The sequence below is a fragment of the Lytechinus pictus genome, chromosome 5, assembly GCF_037042905.1.
Source record: "Lytechinus pictus isolate F3 Inbred chromosome 5, Lp3.0, whole genome shotgun sequence".
NCBI lineage: Eukaryota > Metazoa > Echinodermata > Echinoidea > Temnopleuroida > Toxopneustidae > Lytechinus > Lytechinus pictus.
In genome coordinates this window covers 50,477,029-50,497,028 of record NC_087249.1, presented here as the reverse complement: position 1 = coordinate 50,497,028, position 20,000 = coordinate 50,477,029, and the positions used below count along the sequence as shown (strand labels likewise).

At 36.7% G+C, this 20,000-nt stretch overlaps 1 protein-coding gene across 1 annotated transcript in view; it reads right to left on the bottom strand.

Moving 5' to 3' along the window:
- LOC129261305 (bifunctional epoxide hydrolase 2-like) overlaps positions 1 to 20,000 on the bottom strand; it is a 76,739-nt gene that overhangs the window by 24,997 nt on the left and 31,742 nt on the right. Inside the window, exons 3-7 of the mRNA XM_064099543.1 lie at positions 13,758 to 13,842; positions 11,777 to 11,930; positions 7,449 to 7,639; positions 4,713 to 4,835; positions 2,811 to 2,879 (exon numbers count right to left, since the gene is read on the bottom strand). Coding sequence (XP_063955613.1) covers positions 2,811 to 2,879; positions 4,713 to 4,835; positions 7,449 to 7,639; positions 11,777 to 11,930; positions 13,758 to 13,842 — 622 coding nt within the window. The remainder of the gene's footprint in view (positions 1 to 2,810; positions 2,880 to 4,712; positions 4,836 to 7,448; positions 7,640 to 11,776; positions 11,931 to 13,757; positions 13,843 to 20,000) is intronic.

Here is a 20,000-nt window from a genome sequence, read left to right as displayed (position 1 = left end):
TAGCAAAATGTTATTTGAGCCAAATCCTGCCGATTACGTTAGCGTCTAATTTTTTTAATTAAAAAGTCTCTGGAGATGCCCAAACAGCTGTATTTTCAGCTGCATGCCCCGTATTGGCGCCCGATCGACCAATGTAATGATGAGCAATCAACATGTCAAAGAACAGTATCGCCACATGATGATACACGTGATTCATAATCTCAGATACGCTATAAATTACGCACAGGGTTTTCTGACCCTTCTTCGGCTTTGTTTCAATTTCACTCAATCACCGACTGCCGACCCTTATCATTAACATGATAATTACGAGTTACATAAGAGTTGGACAATCACTGATTGAAAGGGTTGAACATGGGAGCACGTGTGGCATGGCATGAAAAAGCAAAACCACATTTCATGGCCCTTGATAAATACTAGGCCATTAGTTTATCTAGTAAATAAAGACGTTGTAATATATTAATATTGTAAGTTTGTAAACTGATCGCGTGTATACTTGCACATTTTGATGAGATGAACACTGTATAATTTGTAACCACCTTGACCACATAATGTATTGACCTTCATCAATACAGTTAATGTACACCACAACAGGTAACGTTACCCTTCTGTTCTCAAGGGCTATTGGATCATAAATAGTTGTTTATTATGGTGGGATAAATGATGTTCATAATTATAACTAATAACTACTCACAAATATGAAAAACACAGAAAATATATCGATACCACCTGACCAGATATTGACAGATATTCATCAAATCACAAACCTTAATGTTTTCGCATAGAAGATTAGTTTGCAATGTATGTACCAATATTTCTTGAACGTTCTGGGTCGTGCGGTCGATTCACCTTTTTTTTTAACTATTCAAGCTTCTCTCAGTTATCCCAATCCGTCTGTCATATATCAAGGGTTTACCTACCCTATTAAACTAGACATTTAATGTCCATCAACCTTTCCCATTCTGATTTGATTGTTTCCTTCCTCTTAAACCTCTCTATCTAATCGAATTACTGTCCGAGTCCGATTTTAGGAACGACGAAAGTCGTTTGAAGCTTAATCGTCTGTTTATAACGATGTTTTAATCTCATAAAGAGATGTGAATTAAAACAGAAATAATTCAAAGATTTAAACAAAGTGACATAAAATGACTGATTTCAAGAGAATAAAGGTAACACTGATACTTCAGGTCGTATTTTCTAGAAAAATCGGACAAATTGATTAACATAGAGGCGACCGAACCCTTAAACCTTTTTTTTTTTCAATTAGGCCAATGACCTACCATTATCTTCTTTTATATTGGATCGAAAAAGTTTGCGCTTGTAAGAATCTCATAATGACAGCGACTGAAATTGTTTGAAACGAAAAGATAAAACCATTTTCATGATTAATAATTATGTGAATCATATATTTTCATGCCGTATAACTAGTTAGTTGGATAATTATGCACCATATAGGGGAATAGCAGTTGGTAACTGATGACGAACTATTTGATATTGTGACAAAGAAACAAAAACAAATATATTTTTCTCGATCTCAATAATCTCTATGTAGGGGGTCAAACTGACTTGCCTTTTAACCAGTGATAATTATATTAAAACAGCTACTGCATAGCGATAATATAAATAATAATAAGCACTGTGAATAAAGAAAAATGTGTCGTCTCTGGGGACAAGTAAAGACCCCAAGTTTACTGGGCTAAAAGTTCACGTTCAACCGCTTAAGAGGATGCGGTTTCCCTCCGAGAAAACTGCATAAAAATGGACCGATCTTTATCTCGCCCGGAAACGAATATATAATGTTTTATTTCATTAGTCAGAATTATCACCCCAGAGAGGTTTATTAAAACAATGTAAAAAAAAAAAGAAAAATCAATCTGGTTAACTAGATGTGTAACACGATATTGGGTGATAATATCTTGGATGGTAATAGATGTTAATAATGAAAGCCAGACCCTGTGTTATGCAGAGTGAGAAGGGTCCGAACAAAATAAATGATTTATTTAAATCCAAAGCAATATTTTGTATACGTTCCAGCTTGATGTATATTTTGAGATTAACGATTAAACCTAAAAGAATGTTGCTATCATTCTGATACCAAGTATATGACCTCGCCCGTGATCAAGATGACAACGATTTGGGGTTTTAATCTTCTATTGATTTTAAGAATAATAAATGAGAGGAAACACATTCAGATAGATATGGCTTACTGGCATTTATTTCTGCATAGGGACGCATCTCACAATGAGTTGTGTTTAATCCCATCTATGTATAAAATCAAGCTCAGCTCACTGTAACACGCGCCCCTGGTTTGTTGAAAATTAAGATGAGTTTGATTTAAGGGTTTGCGTTTGATTGTAATTTTTAGCGCAAACAGGTCCCACGGATTATCGTCTCATGTTTCTAAAAAAAACTATGTAGGCCAACAAGGATTAGTCTATTCTTATTAATGTTGATCTTTATCCGTTTGCCTAGGCGTCATGAATCATGGTAGGAAATAGCTTGATACATGTTTTCTTCATCATTCTCATAAACATGACAAAAAACAATGAATTATTGAGATGGCTAAGCTGAACAATATTTTTTTATTAGCTGAATAACCCTTCTAACCCGGGGTGGATTTCATGAGACATATAGCCAGCGATTTTTTTCCTCTGGCGCCGTGATAAGCTACTGAAAACCTTGCATCTGATTGGCTCAGAGCTAATCATCACTGACAAGGCCCTCCATGCAACACTCCCCAGGCTTAGATCGATCTTTCTGTAACACTATTTTACGAGAATGTGCTTTGTCATAGCATTAATGGCCGGTCTTACCCTCGTTGTGACGTAACTGTGTGTGACTTCTTCGGGATCAACGGTGATAGGTCCGGCTTGCTTGAAGACCTGGGGAAAAGAAAATGACGATTGATATTGACATGGTCGCCAAAGTGCCAGACAGCTGGGAGAGGTCAACATGATTTAGGGGTTTTCCCCTCTTTGTATGTGTCAGTGACATGTTAGATACATATCTATTTTGTTCTGGCGATTGAATACGAGTTATGTGACTGTCACGCCTTCGCTCTTAATGTTGGACAGGCATACTTTCCACACAACAATTGGTTAAAGTTTTATCAAATTATTGGTAGTTTTAAACAAATAATGTGTGCTTTGGATGAGAATTACACAGTTATTTCGAATGGCGCATCATCGGACGGTTTTAAAATCGGTTTCGTCTGTTGTGACTGTGGCTATACGTTAATACAATGTCATAGATCATACATTATGTTTAAGTTTACAGATCGACAATCCGAGCATTAATATACATGTACTCATACACATACCCACGCACCCCATTCACCCTAAGCACCACACACACCCTTACACACTAACCTAACTAATCGTCACACGCACACACCCACCCTCGTTAACCCTCACGCACACACCCTTACGCACACTCATACACATACCCTAATATATTCCCTCACACAATCAACCACACACACACACACACACACCATGATCGCACTCATCCTCACGCAGACACGCATCGTTATGCCCTCTCTCATATATATATATATAAATATATTTATTTATTTATTTATTAGAAAATATTTATACAGGATAAAAAGATCAACTGAATTGCTGTTTTACATCAATGTCCTGATTTAACAAGGTTAAAAAACATATAAAGTTACAATATCACGATGCAAAATACATATAAATATTTAAAACAGCAGTTTCCACACTCTGATGACAAAGTGACAATTCAACACTCTATATAGGAACCTAAATAGCGACGGCATCTTGATTCAAGTTAAAATTTCACTAAGAAAAAACAAATAGTTCTCCAAAAGGGCAGCAATGCACTCCACAAGCACCCAAAGCGCCAAACCAGCACCCCATCCTCCAGAGTGTATATGACGCTAGATAACTATACTAGATAACTATACACATATATTCATCCTTCGGCGTCACACACACCCTCATTTGCCCTCAAGCACACCCACGCATACACCCCGAAACTCTCACATTATCCCCTCACACAAACCCAAACTCACACACACGCGCCCATACACCCATCACTTAAAGGTCAAGTCCACCCCACAAAAATGTTGACTTGCATAAATAGAGAAAAATCAAACATGCATTGTGCTGAAAATTTCATCAAAATCGGAGGTAAAATAAGAAAGTTATGACATTTTAAAGTTTCGCTTATTTTTCACAAAACAGTGATATGCACAACTCAGTGACATGCTAATGAGACAGTTGATGATGTCCATCACTCACTATTTCTTTTGTTTTTAATTGTTTGAATTATACAATATTTAATTTTTTACAGATTGGAAAATATGGACCAACTTGATTGAACAATATAGTATTAAACAATGCTAATTGCACACGTTCAGGGAGGAATTAATCGTTGTTTCACTTGACAACAGGGAGAAAACTGGAAAATTTCATATTTCACATAATAAAATACAAAAAGAAATAGTGAGTGATCTCATCAGTCTCATCATTTGCATACTGACAAGGATGTTAATATAACTGTTTTGTGAAATTAAGCGAAACTTTAAAATGTCTTTTCTCGTTTTATTGGAATCAACTTTTTGTTGATGGACTTTTCCTTTAATCCACCCCACCACACACACACACCCTTTTGAGCGCCTACACGCCCATGTATCCTTAATTATCGATAAATATAATTGTGAATAACGCTATAACGCTTTGTAAACTCACATCAATTCCAGTCATGATTTTGAGCTGTTCTAGAGCACTTTTCGATTCATCGACCAAGATGGTGGACATCCCCAGAGCTTCGGCTGCCTTAGTGTTCACTTCAGAATCGTCCAAGAAAACAGCCTATAGTAATAAGAATAATATTGAAATTCAATCAAAGGCGAAAAAACAATGTCCATTTCTTTCTTTCTCTCTTTCTTTCTTTCTTCCTTTCTTTCTTTCTTTCTTTCTTCCTTCCTTTCTTTTGTTTTTTTAATTTATTTTTCTCTTTCTCTTCTTCCCCCTTTTTTTCCCTTCTTTCTCCCTTACTTTTTCCATCTCGCCCTTTTCTTCATTGCTGGAAAGCCAGCAACGTCAATTAAAATAATTTTTGTTCAGTTTTTTTTTTAGATATGATGTAAATTCATACATTCACAGTTTTCTTGATAATCAAGTATGCTTCTTTTTGTTTTCACAGGTCTTTGTGTAAACTTCCCAAAGAAAAAATTATGTCATAGACGGGGCTCTGATTATTCTTCATAAAACGCTGATTTTCATTTGAAAGTGCCCCAAAAAGTGCAGAATTACTTTCCCTGCTATGTCTATATCACTAGTAGTTACGAGACGAAAACGAAGCTGCTATCTGAAACATAATCTCGCCCTTTTCTTCATTGCTGGAAAGCCAGCAACGTCAATTAAAATAATTTTTGTTCAGTTTTTTTTTTAGATATGATGTAAATTCATACATTCACAGTTTTCTTGATAATCAAGTATGCTTCTTTTTGTTTTCACAGGTCTTTGTGTAAACTTCCCAAAGAAAAAATTATGTCATAGACGGGGCTCTGATTATTCTTCATAAAACGCTGATTTTCATTTGAAAGTGCCCCAAAAAGTGCAGAATTACTTTCCCTGCTATGTCTATATCACTAGTAGTTACGAGACGAAAACGAAGCTGCTATCTGAAACATAATCAGAAATAGTAATATAAGTAATATGCTAACAAAGGCTGCCAAAACAAACATTGAGTTAACAATCTAGTTCTGTTTCCTCTCATGCCAATAAATATTAAAAGTGGTTTGAATTTGATACTCCTTGAGCATGTTTAGCTTTTCAAGAGTCAGAAGGGAGGTGTCACAACTTCGAAAATAATATTGTACATTATCCCTGTCCGTAGTTGATATGTTCATGAAATTTTTGTACTAGTAGATTGTGTGTTTGTCAGGTTTTACATGTACGTAAATAAAACAAATTTGTACGCTATAACAATGTTGACAGGTAGGCCGCCTTATAGGCTATACTGTATATTCAATGCGTGTTTGACGTACACAGTTCACTATATACACTTTTTGCGTATTATGCTGTATATATCTGCTTATTATTTTTTCGTGATATTATGAAACTTCTAGTTTACTCATCAACAATGTTGATATTTTCCGCTTGTATTTAGATATTTTCGAATAATAGAAGAACCAAATTATTTAGCCTAATATCAAATCCAAATACTCGGATTTCTGGGGGGGAAAAATCCTATTTCTCACCCTATTATCAGAATTACCAGAATCCTTATCGCTCATCGTGACAATAATGTACTTTTTTTCGTAGAAGACAGAAAATGAATAAGTGATTAATGTAAAGTTGAGGGATATTTGACTTCTATAAAGATTTAGAGCTTGAATTCATATGGACTGCTAAAAGGAGAAATTCGTGAACATTATATAATAACAAGCATGCCTCAGATTTAAGAGTATTTGGTGGCGGGGTACCCATGGCAACAGCATCTCTGACAGGGCGTGGCCAATTTGACCTTACTCGTCCTCTCCCAAATCGCCTGGTCAGGACCGTCCAGTCTTAAAAAATATCTCCTTTACAAAATTATGTGAATAGAACAAAATTACACATTGTTCTTTCTATAAATCTATTTGGACTATATTTTATCAGAAACGACTGAAATAGGACAACTGTCACTTGAAATACTTCTCACGAAATACCTATGGGAATCCTTTTCTCTTTTCCAGTGACACTAAATTGGCAACACAGTGTACGAGGTGATTTACACTTTATTATGGTCACTTATAGGTGTCGTCATTTGATCTTTGAAACAAGTATTCATTACATTCGGCTCGATTGAACTTGTAGGTCATACATCTTGTATGCGTTATGGTTAACACATGTAGGTTTATACATTTGACCGACATCTGAATGCTGAAATCGGAGTAATCGGAGAAATAAAGCGCAAACCAAGCCTAATCTAGATTTCGTATTTCATAGACTAGAGACATTTGTTTTGTTTATATGTATTGAGAAAATACCCATTCCCAAATAAAGAGGAATAATCATTCATTTAGATACAATACATTTGACTTAGTTTCAATGTAAATGCTTTTTAAATCCACGTTTGAGAAGGAAAATCGTGATTTCTCGAATTCCCTAAATAATTACTCGCTAAATAAAGTTTCAATCACATCTTTTTTTACCGGGCACTTCTTCTTTTATGAAGAATACTACAAAGAAATATAAGTGCTTACGATTAATACAGAGAGAAGGAGAGATGCAAAGAAGTAGAAGAAAGCGGTAAAAGTAAAGTAGGACGAGAGGTGATTTTTTTTTTTAAACCAGGGGGAGAGGAAGGATGAGTCAGAAAGACACATAGACAAATAGATAAAGAAAGAGAGAGAGACACACACGCCACACACACACAGAAAAATAGGGGCAGCGGGGAATTTTAGGTATATATGTATATATATATATATTGCATACCTGGTTTGCTTCGGCGCCAAGTCTCGACAGGGCCTCCTGAAATATGCTCGGGTCCGGTTTTCGGACACCTAACCGACACGATTCCACAAATTCGTCAAAGTAGAGGGTAAACGCGGTTAATCCGCCTGCTGCATAAGCTCGGTTCGACGTATTATCAATGTAATTGTTTGTGAGGGCGCATGTCTTAATACCTGTTGAAAGAGAAAAAAACGGCACATAATAATAAGATTTCCTTGTTTATATTGCAAGATCTTTAGTTTGATGTCTTTACAGTTAACCATGAATCATGAATAATAATATGATAATAATTGCATAATAATATTCAAAATACCATCTGTTTAAATTGATCAATTTTAATTTATTCGTTTATAATGTATTTATAATGAATTGTGGAATATGAAATATTAAAACTATCGATAAAGTCGATACATATCTTAATCGATATTGTGGTGATGCGTTGTAAAATGTCGTCTGCTTATTAAAGTCACTGGTTGCGTGGTTTATGAATGAGAAAAGGTCGATTATTAGGTCTACTGATGTGAAGTTATCACAGGAAAAGTCTAACAACAAAATAAAACCTTCAGCAGTTTCACTTACTTATATTTTTACGACTAACTGGCAAACACACAAAAATACTAAACTATCCCCGCTGGAAAAAACAGTGTCACACAGTATAATCACATTGTGTTTACACTGTGGACTATGTGAAAATTATTATTCCCACTGTTAAAATGCTCATATTTCACAGTGTGGAGACGTTTTCACACTGTGGACACCTCGCCAGTGTGACTGTTCAGAGTGTGCTCACATGGTCGACGATGTGAATATGCGATTCACACTGTTGAAATGTTCAGATTTACAGTGTGAAGGTGATTTCACTTTTGTGTTCCACACTGTGAATACACTGTGATCCCTTCGTAATTTCGTGTCCAAACCCGATCCAAACGAGCGCGCTCATGCATGAAATTTATCCGTGCAATTGAGTGTGGAATTGGCTGTATTCGCTACTATAGTATAGCTATAGGCGTAATTTGTATATAAATCTAGCAGTTTTCTTGACCGAAGATCTATTTTTTTAATCAGTATCTGAAATATGAATACCAACAAATATAGTATCAGAAGAAGAAGCCGTGCTTCATTAATCATTACTGACAACAACCTCCATACAGCTGGGTCTCGAATTAGAGAACCCCTAATTAACCCGAGCCAGAGTCATCTGAACCTAACCTCAATAATTTCAACATGCACTCCTAAAAAAGTGAGAACTCATTCTGATAATTGGTGTATTTTTGTTGGTGTTCAGGTGTTACTAAGAGATTATTAACAAGGTATACTATGCGCGTCGGTTGTCGTATTAAGGAACTACCAAGGGATTGTTAATTAGTGCCCTTAGACGTTTTATTTGGAATTTAGGGTAATGAAACCGCCAAGTGTTCAAGCGCCAGAGAAGGCGTGACGCTTTTGTCAACTGAGTCATCAAATGTTCGAAAAATCATGGAAATGCTGACACGTTAGGGAATGTATTGCTTCAAATGACTGGTAATCATTGCTCCACCCTATTTGAACTATCGTCGATGTAAGAATAGGTGTTTATTAAGATGTACTGATAGTGGTGGGTCGTAAAACAAAGTGAGCAGTATCAACAAAAACAACCTTTCTTCAATTTTCAGTGATTTACCGATCAGGGACACAATGGAAATGGGAAAAATAATCCAATAATTTTCCTGGGGCATAACATAATACCGATTCTTTTCTCTTTTTAAGAATATACCGTAGCATGACAGTATATAGTGAAGAGTTTAAAGAATGGAGGAAAATAGAAGTAAGAAAAAAAATTATATCAAAGAGAGGAAATTATCAAAATTTGTCACCGCTGTTAATTTAATTGAGATATAATTCTTTTTAGGGTCGCCCCCCCCCCTACACACGCCTCCCCCATATCAAACAGCTTTGGCATCGCCCCGGGATGTGCCGGGAGTGCCAATCAAAATCTTTAAAGTAGCTTAATCCTAGATAAACTGGATAAACCGTCTTCTTCAAACAACTTATCTTTAACAGTTTGTTATACATTCAAAAGTGTTTTAAAACGATTTCAATTCAATAATTTCCTTAATGATTTCAATTGATAATGAGTGATAATTGAAAAGATCAAATGACGTAAAAGCAGAATTTATCCCTCCACATTGCACTATAATGAAATCTTGCGTCAAGATTCTAATTTGATTCGATACAATCTCGATGACAGATGACAGAGAGAGTCCTTTTTCCTTTCTTTGAGATTTGCATCTCGATAGTATATGATAACGATTTTTTTGTTTCTGGAGTGACGAAAGCAGAAACGCAATGGTCGAAGATGGAACGTATGACATCATAAGAAAGAAATACGTAATCAAATTAACCTCCCGCGGACTCAACTACGTCATCCAGTTAATAGTTCAAATAGGGTTAACTTTATTTTTAGTCCAGATAATTGGATGTTCTTATCAGGAAATCATCCTTTCTAAAAACCGCTTAAATTTCCCGCTGTATGTGTTTTTAAGAAGCCAAGCAGAATGAAAGTTCGTACCATTTCAGGATTAGCAAATATTTTTTTTTCAGCAGCAGTTCCATGATTTAATTTCAATATAATGTGATTTCAGAAATAGGGTTGAATTATAACGAAACCTTTAAATTCTATTTGAAATGTATTTTAGATTATCATACAGAATGGAAAGGAAATAACTTCAATTTGAACGTTTGAATAGTTTGAAAGAAATCCTGTGTATGTATTCAGAGACAGTGCAAAAGTTGTATAGGCTTATAAGGTGCGAATTGATATGAGCGATTTTGTTGATCAAGTTATGGGCGTTTGTAAGACGACCCTCCACTTTCCAATCAATTTTGAAACTCAGTCAAAAATATTTTTATGTTTACTGTCTATTAAAAACGCCATAGAACGAAAATAAAAAGTACACCTTCCAGTAAAAAAAAACAAACGTTTTTTTGTTTAATTCCAAATGTTAAAATCAATCCTTTTATGTGCTGTAAACTGCTCTAAATTTCGGCACTACGTAGTGATGTAGAATTGCAATGACATTGCCTCTTTTACGTGGTATATCTCAGAGTTATCTATGATAATGTTCAATAATATCATTTTATTCAGCATAAAATATATGAAACACAAACCATTTCGCGGGGGGTCTGTCTTTCATATACAATCAAATAAAATTCGCCCTACAACGCACTGCACAGATGCAGAGGACACTAATCCGAGATCCAAGCCAGCGAAACGTCAATTTAAATTGGAGTTGTCATGAAATTAAGAGGTGTTTTTACAAGGAAAAAAGTGTTGAAGGTTATGTCCAATCATGTATTTCCTACGGTAATTACAGAGTACCTGCAAACGAAATGAACAAATAAAATGCGTAGTCACTGTAGCCTATGGAATGGTCTATAACTTTACTGTTATCATGGTTATAGCAACAAGCTCTGGTATGCTCGTTTCCTCCTGTCCTAAAATATACCCTTTCCTGTAATATTTGCCTCCGCGCGCTCGGTTCAGATCTGTTCAAATTTGACATTTATTTGACAAGACCTGACAAATTAATTACTAGGGTATATGCATGCATTGAATACATTGACATTAGGGTTATTTTGGGCTTAGTATGACTGCTAATCTGTTGTTGCTGTTGTTATGCCTCATTATGGGGTTGTCGAGTTGGTCCTATAGTTTATCTATTGTGCAAAACAAGTTACCCCCGATTTATAACGAGAAATAAATTTTCTCCTATTCAATGAACGTCCAATATAATGTATCAATCTCCCTTTAGTGTTTGGTGTGGGTTTAAATTCAAATTTGAATTTGAATTTGAATTTTGAATAGCACATAACATCGAGGTTATTAGTAAGAATTATACAAACGAGGTACTCTTAATTCTTAAGGTAAAAAGTGTATGTGCCAAAGCAAAATGGTGTGTGTTAGATGGTAATGTGTATCCTTGTTTTTAATAAACCCCGACCGGGCAACAGAACTGGACATTAGTAAAAGTCATTAGCAATATCGCATGTTAGCTTAAAATATTAAAATGCCTTGTCACGTGATAAGATTCAGTCAATCATGTGATTAGGATCCATATCATTTATTTATAATAAGATAGTGATGTGCATCCTTGTTCTTTTATAAACCTCCCTCATTAAAAAAAAAATACTGGTCAATAGAACTACCAGTCATTAGCAAATTTTCCTGTCAGCTGAAAATAAATGATTTGTCACATGATGATTTTCAGCCAATTATTTAATTAGGATCCATATCACCATATTATAACACAAAATATTGCCTGATATCGTACCGTGTTCTTTGAGTACGGCTACAGCGTTGAGCATCTCCGGAATAAGATCCGGATCTTTGAAGTGGATCATCTCGGTTGCACTGAACCTATCCGGTATCACCAAACCCTGCTCCTCGGCTACCCGCCTGCATTCCTGCTCGAACTCGGTCGCAAACTAGGAGAAAGTAGATGGGAGAGAAAGCAAGGTCAAAAACAAATAATTCGGCTAAACTTGGACTAAATAGAGTAATTTGCTATAAAATGTTACCCTCCATCGTAAACTAGCTTACTTTAGAATTCATTTTGGAGTGTCCTTATATTTTCTTGCCAGAGTTTTGTTCCAAGGTGGTCGATTCTTTTAATGTGTCAATAGCTTTTTTAATATTCAGTGCATTTTCTTCTTTAAATAAAGGCCCGTGCATATCTCACCGACGTTGTGTGTTTCAGGATGTTGGAAATTAATTAACCTCCCTCCATCGAGAATAAAACCTTTCTTTGACTATTAAATGATTATGTTTTTTTTTTGGTGTAAATTATTCATTTCTTCCTCCCCTTTTGGTTATCCGATTTACCCATGTTGCATTTTGACACATACTTATTCGGTTCCTATTGTAGGTCTAGGCAGAGGAGTTTGGAGCAACCGAAACTATACCAGCTCTTCCTCCCGAAGGGGGTAACACGGAATCCCTTTTAGGCTTTATCATAGAGTCACATTAATGTCATGGATTTAGGAAAACTAAAAGATTATGAGTAAACTGCTTCATAGTAGCACGCAATGAAATGTTGTACGTGTCGATCAATATCGGCGTACGACTTGACAATTTTATTTGGTAGATTAAAAAAAACAGGTTGGTTCGTCAACCACGAGTCTCGCCTGATTTCGCGATCAATAAAATATGCAATACGATCTTTTGACCCCCTAGATCACCTTTGACCTTATCACCCTTATGAACACACCCATGTGATATTAACCAAGGATTTTGTACCAAGTGTAAACACAATTGATGCAGAAATAAAGGAATGAGAACAAAGTGAACAAAAATTTGACCTTTTGAGCATTAGATGACCTTTGCCCCCATCATCCTGAACACCACACATGTAGTATTACCAAAGGATCATTAATCTGTACCAAGTACAAACACAATTGATGCAGAAATAAAGAAATGAGAGCAAGTTGAATAAAAATATCAAAAAAGGATGGACGTAATCTCATATCATTTGACATTTTGACCCCTAGATGACCTTTGACCCCATCATTCTCATGGACACACAGGTAATATTACCCAAGAATCATATGTACCAAGTGTGAACATAATTGGTGCAGAAATAAAGAGATGGGAACAAGTTGAACAAAAACTTAAAATTTTTGTAACAGACTGACAGACCAACAGTGCAACAGACTAACCGGAAAAGAGATTACTTGGTTTCTGCCAAACTTCGTTCAGGCGAAACAAAAATATCGTTAAGCAGCGGTATAGGTTTCAAGTAATTGCCATCGTTAGTCTGGGTTTTTAAAATAGACAATATATTAACCAGAGACAATTAATGATAGTTATTTCTTTAATGAAAACAAATCAAGAGTGTGGTAATTTTTTACAATTTTCTTTTAAGGAAATCACTAATATTTGACAGAATACATGACCGAAAATGTAGGTATTTTTCACTTTTCAACAATTATAGACGAAAAATTGTCCTACTTACTGGCAAAAAATTTCCCCTCATATTCCTTTTCACTTACAGGGGCACTGTCCAATCTTATGCGTTTAAGCAATCACAAAGTACAAGAAAAAAATATAAAGAATTAATAGTTGAGCAATGAACGCAGGGCTCGCCACTTTTTTTCAATAGACGTGTACGAAAAACGTTAAAATAACCATCTGATTGTATTTTTTTTGCATGATCAACCCCCCTCCCCGTCTCCATTTAAAAATATCCGGGTCCCCTGTAACAAACTGTATATATTTGTATTTTTAACAATGAAGTGTTCTATGTCCGTGTTTACCTGAGTAACTGTGAGTTCCCCCGTCTCAAGGCGACCGAATGTGTTGTTTGCCCGACCTTGCGATATCACGTTAAAGATGAAATTCCTGAAGATAAAGTAAGAAAAAAAATGAGGTTTGTGAAATTCATATGCAATGCCATAAATGTTACTCTCAAATTTCATTGATTATGAAGGAAATAAATATCAAATTAATGTTATCATGTCAAGTTTCGAATGAAACTCGAAGAATGTTTTAGAATTGTCCATTCTAATGAATGCATTGAAAGAGAGTTACTACTCTCTGAAAATTTGGTAAAGGTACAACCGTGTGAATAATATTGCATATTCTGATATTAAAATTATTAAAATGTGCAGTCACAGGTATTCTGTTATCTTTTCTTTTATAATGTTTAAATGTGTATATTTCCTAAGAGGTAATTCAACGCCCTCTATCGGTGATGCTCTATATATTCTTTTAACAGGGCTTTTGATTTCTATGTGGAAAGTTTGGGGGTTACATATCATCCCCAACGTCCTAGGTCATGCACAGTCATAGGATGAAAAATTAAAATTATATGCAACGTCAGGTTATTTAACCCTCACGGCCCGTGGGGTTTGGGGTGTCCCCGACATTATTTCAAGATTATACATGGGTGATGATGACACGACCACACAATCAGATAGCGATGCAAGGACGCAGCGAGGCGCGCGGGGCGCCCTCACGTCCATGTGGCCCGAATACTCAGTATTACTCAGCGGTCAGTGTCGCTGGCGCTGACCACTCAGTTGTCAGTGCCACACTGTATGGAAACCAGAAGCGAATTCCTTTTATCATGTTTATCGAAATATCATATGAAATGTAATCAACATTTTCTCTACTTTCTTGTTGTAATGCTTAAATTTCGGCCCCATCGACCCGAATTGTCGAAAACGAAACTGAGTAAAGTAGGGTCTTCCCGCTCTTTGATTTGACCCTTTCCCTCGTTGTTCCCGGACGGCGTTTTAAGATGAAAGACCAATTCGTGGCAAAAAAACCCTGATGAAATGAAGACGTACATTAAAGCATTTGATAAAAAATTTTGAGGTATCTCCTTTCACAAATATCTATGGTCAAATTAAATTCTGATTTAAAATCGGTAACTATAATTTTTACACCCTTCGTACCACAACCGTTTTGGGGGTCATGCAATAAATATATCTAGTAATGAAAAAGTCGAGTAGTACATGCACTTTTGGGTGGATTTACCAAAATCAAGGATAGGCTTTATGATAAAATAATCAATTCATAAAAAATGGCGAAAAGGGAAAACGAACAATAAATCATTCGCCAAATAATATTGAGGTCTCCCTCTCTCTCTCTCTCTCCCTCTTTCCCAAAATACTTATTGTCAGCCGCAACCAATAATTCATTTAGATTATCGATGGCAATATCTGTTGATACCACGCTCATGCAGTTATGGGCAAGACAAATCAGCAACCATCCATCAAATATCCCCATTCCAAATATATTGAAAAAACGTATGGTTCTAAGGACCCGTCTTACAAAAAGTTAAGATTAATCTAATCAACCTCAACTGTGAAAGTCCATCAATGCAATAATTTATTCTAATTAAAAAATGCACAATGTCCTTGGTAAACAAAGAGAAAGCACAAATTATTGTCATGACAATGATGGATGTAAGGGTATACATCATATTTTATTTAGAAAACATTTTGAACAAACATTGTCGTGTATTTTAGATGTTTGCGCTGATTGCTTTCCATAGTTGTTTTTTGATCGGATCAATCGCAACTCTTTGTAAGACGGGGCCCAGGTTTCTGAAAGACATGACGGAGGACTAGGTTGTTAAAAAAAATGTTTGTACAAAAGTATTAACATTTTCAAACAAAATGCAGGAATATGAACTGTTTTGCTGGCTCTTTGTTTGTTTGTTTGTTTGTTTTTGAGAATATGATATCAAACAAAGATTGAGAGGCTAAGGAGAATGATATCATCAAACCAGAACAGTAAGCAATCTACTGTGATTTGTCATGACTCTTAGCCATTATGTGTATCAGTTCAAGGCAACATCACACACATTGGTTATCCCTTTTCTTTAATAAAAAGAAAGAAAGAAAATGCCAGAAGAGTCTCATCATAGATTATTCATCCAGGGTCACACTGCTGCGATATTGATGTTTTTAATACTCATTATCCAGACTGACACGGCCTTGGGAAGAGCATACAGCTTTGATTCTCTATCACTATAACGGATATTGGCTGAATAAACCTCCTTCCTTTTCACTCATTAAGGTGATGAAATAAAGCGAAAAGTATGCGCCAAAATGCAATTATGATGATATTCCAGAGGCCAGCTTGCTCCTGTAACTGAAAAGTTATAGAAAATGATATCGACATATTGGTCGAATCACGACGACATGTCGGTGAGTGACCCTGCTATCAGACTAACGAAATAATGATTATATTACACGTTGAATATTACGATACAATGCTAAGTGACACGATCGGTGTATACGACCATTACGACCAACAGCCCGTTCAAATCTTAGTTATATCGAACAGCGTATCAACATGCGAACATTACGACTGTAAGAAGACGCAAAAAGTCCTAAATATACGTAATCATACCCAATACGTTGTCAATACGACCTCCCATTCGTGTTCGCCCCGGTCTCTTACGACATCAAAAAGAAGTGTAACCCGCTTATCATAGAGTCAACAACTATACATTACGATCTATGTTTACGACCATTCCGACCAACAAGCCCGTACAAATTCGAGCTATTTGGAACAACGTATCAATATCAGAGCATTTAGAGCATCAACATGATCAAGACTACAACTGTCATGATATGAAAGGATGTTTTCGATAATTCAGACCCTCCACCACCGCCTAGTTTCTAACCATATAAGCCAAACAACAATCATCGCCATAACATATCCCAATATAAAGATGAAAAGTAAGGATAAATCCATTTTGCTACGTCGCTTATTTTCGAACGAATTCGAAAACAAATCGACCTTTCGGCTTCCAAGTTAGACTCCCCTCGAAATAATTGTTAAATGTCCTACCCAATAATGTTTTTTTTTTTTTTTGAACAGTGACGCCGAGAAAATAGACGAAGGAGCTAACTAGATCTCGTTAGTTACAGGATGAATAACTTGAAAAAATGATAATCTGTTGTTTACGCAAAATATGAGTATAATCATCAATATACCCCATCCTCAGGGGTCTTTTAAACCTTTCCATTGCACAATGGTAGATGGAAGATGGTTTAGTGCGCAGTAAATCCGCTTTGACCCTTCTGTTTCTGTAGACATTAGTCATCCAACATGACCCAAAATGCATTTTTCCCTTATTAATACAAGTGCCATTAATTAGAGTGACCCTTTGGGAATGTTAATCTTGACATAAAGCGATGTTTATGGCACAAAGAGGAGACTGCAACAGCTCATATATCATCAAATATGGTTTACCTAAAAAGTATTAAATTTGTCTGGGCATCGAAATCTGAACATGCCGAAGGATATCCCTGAGTGCAGTCTGTGGTTACTTGCAATCGGATTCAGTCTTTATTTCAAACAACGCCTAGGCATTTCCCACTCCCTTGGGATGGGATAAAATCTATTGTCGAATGCCCTTCATAACAATGGAGTCTTTGTCGAAGGTCGGTGAATCGAAACAGCAGTTTCGTCCGTGACTCTGGACAAACAATATATTTGCAATTTTTCGTCAGCTCTGAAACGTTGGACGAAAGTGCTGTTCCGAGTCAGATTCATCAATTTTCGACAAAGGCCTCCCAGGTTTAAAATGTGATTTTTACTTGCATTTTCAAAGCATTTGCTGCGTGCTAGGATTGATTCTGCGTCACAGTGCGAAAATTCTGGAACCATGTTCATCCAAGATTCCTGTTTTTCGCGGCGACCATGCGCCGAGACATCCATTTTGACACCTGGGTAGGGAGCGGTAGATGCACTGGATATGACCAAGGAGTTAACTCCTTGATATGACAGAGAGGTGCAGTGGCTCAGTGGTAGAGCGTCCGCTTCATGAATGGGAGGTCGTGGGTTCGATATCCGGCCGACTCATACATCCTGCCTTCTTGTCAGATGCCCGCCATATAAAAATGAAGAAGTTTAATTAGACAGTCTTCGCAATCGCAACGGGAACGGATTCTGCATCATGGTAAATCTCTTGAAAGTGCAAGTCAAATCACAATGGACAGTTTAGAGGTTTTTGTCGAAAGTTGGTGGACCGGGAAAGCAGATCGCCTTAAGATTCTGACTGGATGATAAATTGCAAATAATTATGTCGTTTGTCCAGATTCCAGGACGACACTACTGTTTTTATTGACCGATTTTCGACAAAGACTGCTTTGTCCTGAAGGGCTTTTGACATTAGATTATCTGCGTTCCAGAAGACGTCTGCCAGTGGTTGCAGGGGAACGTTGGAAGAACAAATCATATGAGCTAAAGTGGTTACCCGGGATGAAAAAAATATGAGAAGGGTGGGGATTCGAGACCCAGCGCAGGTGCCTAGGACTCTGAAGACCTGTTGCTAATCAATGACCTCCAGGCCCAGGGTCCTGTCACCTTGGTCAGCTGCAGACATGAGGATGCATCATACTCTAATTGATTCGGGTCACTACAGTTCAGATGACCCATCATCGCCATGTGAAAAAGCACAGAGCCAATTAACTCATGCATGGTGACACACGTGTTTGTAAAGCCCCGCGCCACGCTGCAACACACGTGCGTGATGACAAACATGTCCCCTACATGCTTTGTCGTAAAACATCTCTCAGTATGACATTAATCATACCATACCCGACCCCCCCCACGGGCCCCCCATAATGAAAAGGTAAAGGTCGTTCACCAATAAATATCTGTAATTAGGGTGTAAGCAAGGAGTTACCAGCATGCTGGTAACTCCTTGGTGTAAGTGAAAAGCAGGTACATAAATCATGCACCGAAATTTATAAGATTGATGTCACTGCTTTGATTTATACATTAAAAAAAAGCATGTGTCATCACATGTCTTAATATGTCGTCATCATCATTTTATAATTACATTTGACTCATTCATTTTTATTACATTGACACACAATAGCATAAATGTGGTGTCACCATGTAAAAATTCCCGCTCTCAGACCCGGGTCTCGGACCCGGAAGAAGATGAAAGAGTGGATTTATGGTTATTATAGTAAGGCTCCGTGAATGTTGTTTATGAGTCCCAATTGTCCTGCAAAATACATGATAGGACACTAGCGTTTTGATTAGTGTCAATTTGAATGATTAAGACCTTATTTTGGAGAACCATTGTCTGGTCTCTGCCTTGATTTTTTTTCTTTTACCTTAACTTTTGTTTGTTTCCCATATCGATTTTTGTTTGTGTTTGTGTTTTTGTTTATTTCTTGTTTGTGTTTATGTTTGTATGATTTTGTTCTTTTCCGTTTAAAAACGTTCCTACAATTTGTTTATCCGTCATTCATTGTTGAGATTATTTCCATTTGAACTTCAACGCAATATTCTTGTTTGAAACATATTCAAACTTAAGAAAATTAATCAAATTCCCGGCGCCTTGTAACACAAAACTTGGCGATTGAGTGCGCGTACATTACTGTTATACCGTTGTCTGCAGAATTATTATAGTCAATGCAATCAAACATAGTAGTCATGATAGTTAGTTCTATGACGGAAACCTGGCCAGGATTCTACCAGATAGGTGTTTGATAAAGCTGTTCGTAACTTAATTACGAGTGACTTTATGAACGACTGGTGATAGGAACTAAATCAACACTAATGAAAATCTGGTATGTATAATTTACCACATGAAATGATCACCAGTCGTTCGTAAAGTCGCTTGTAACTGACGAACAGCTTTATGAAACACCTACCTGGCATGCCTGGGAGTATAAAGAAAGGTCCCTCGGAGACGATGAATAGGAACCGAGTGCCCGATGGGGGAGACCATGCAGCCTTGCAGCCGAATATTTCCTCGAGCTGGCAACACCCTCATGCATTGTCTTCAAAGCTTGCTTATGCAAATCTATTGCTCAGTTACACCTGCAAAACCACTCCAAACCGATCGAAGCTATCGGGTTATTTCCAGCATGTTTCCAATGACATTCCATCGGTCGGTTTCATTGGGGTGACTGTAGCCCCCCAAAATGGCGTTGACTTGAGAATGATATCACTCTGATATATCGTTCACAAAAAGATGCTGATTTTCTGTATCTATGACACATGACAAGTGATTGATA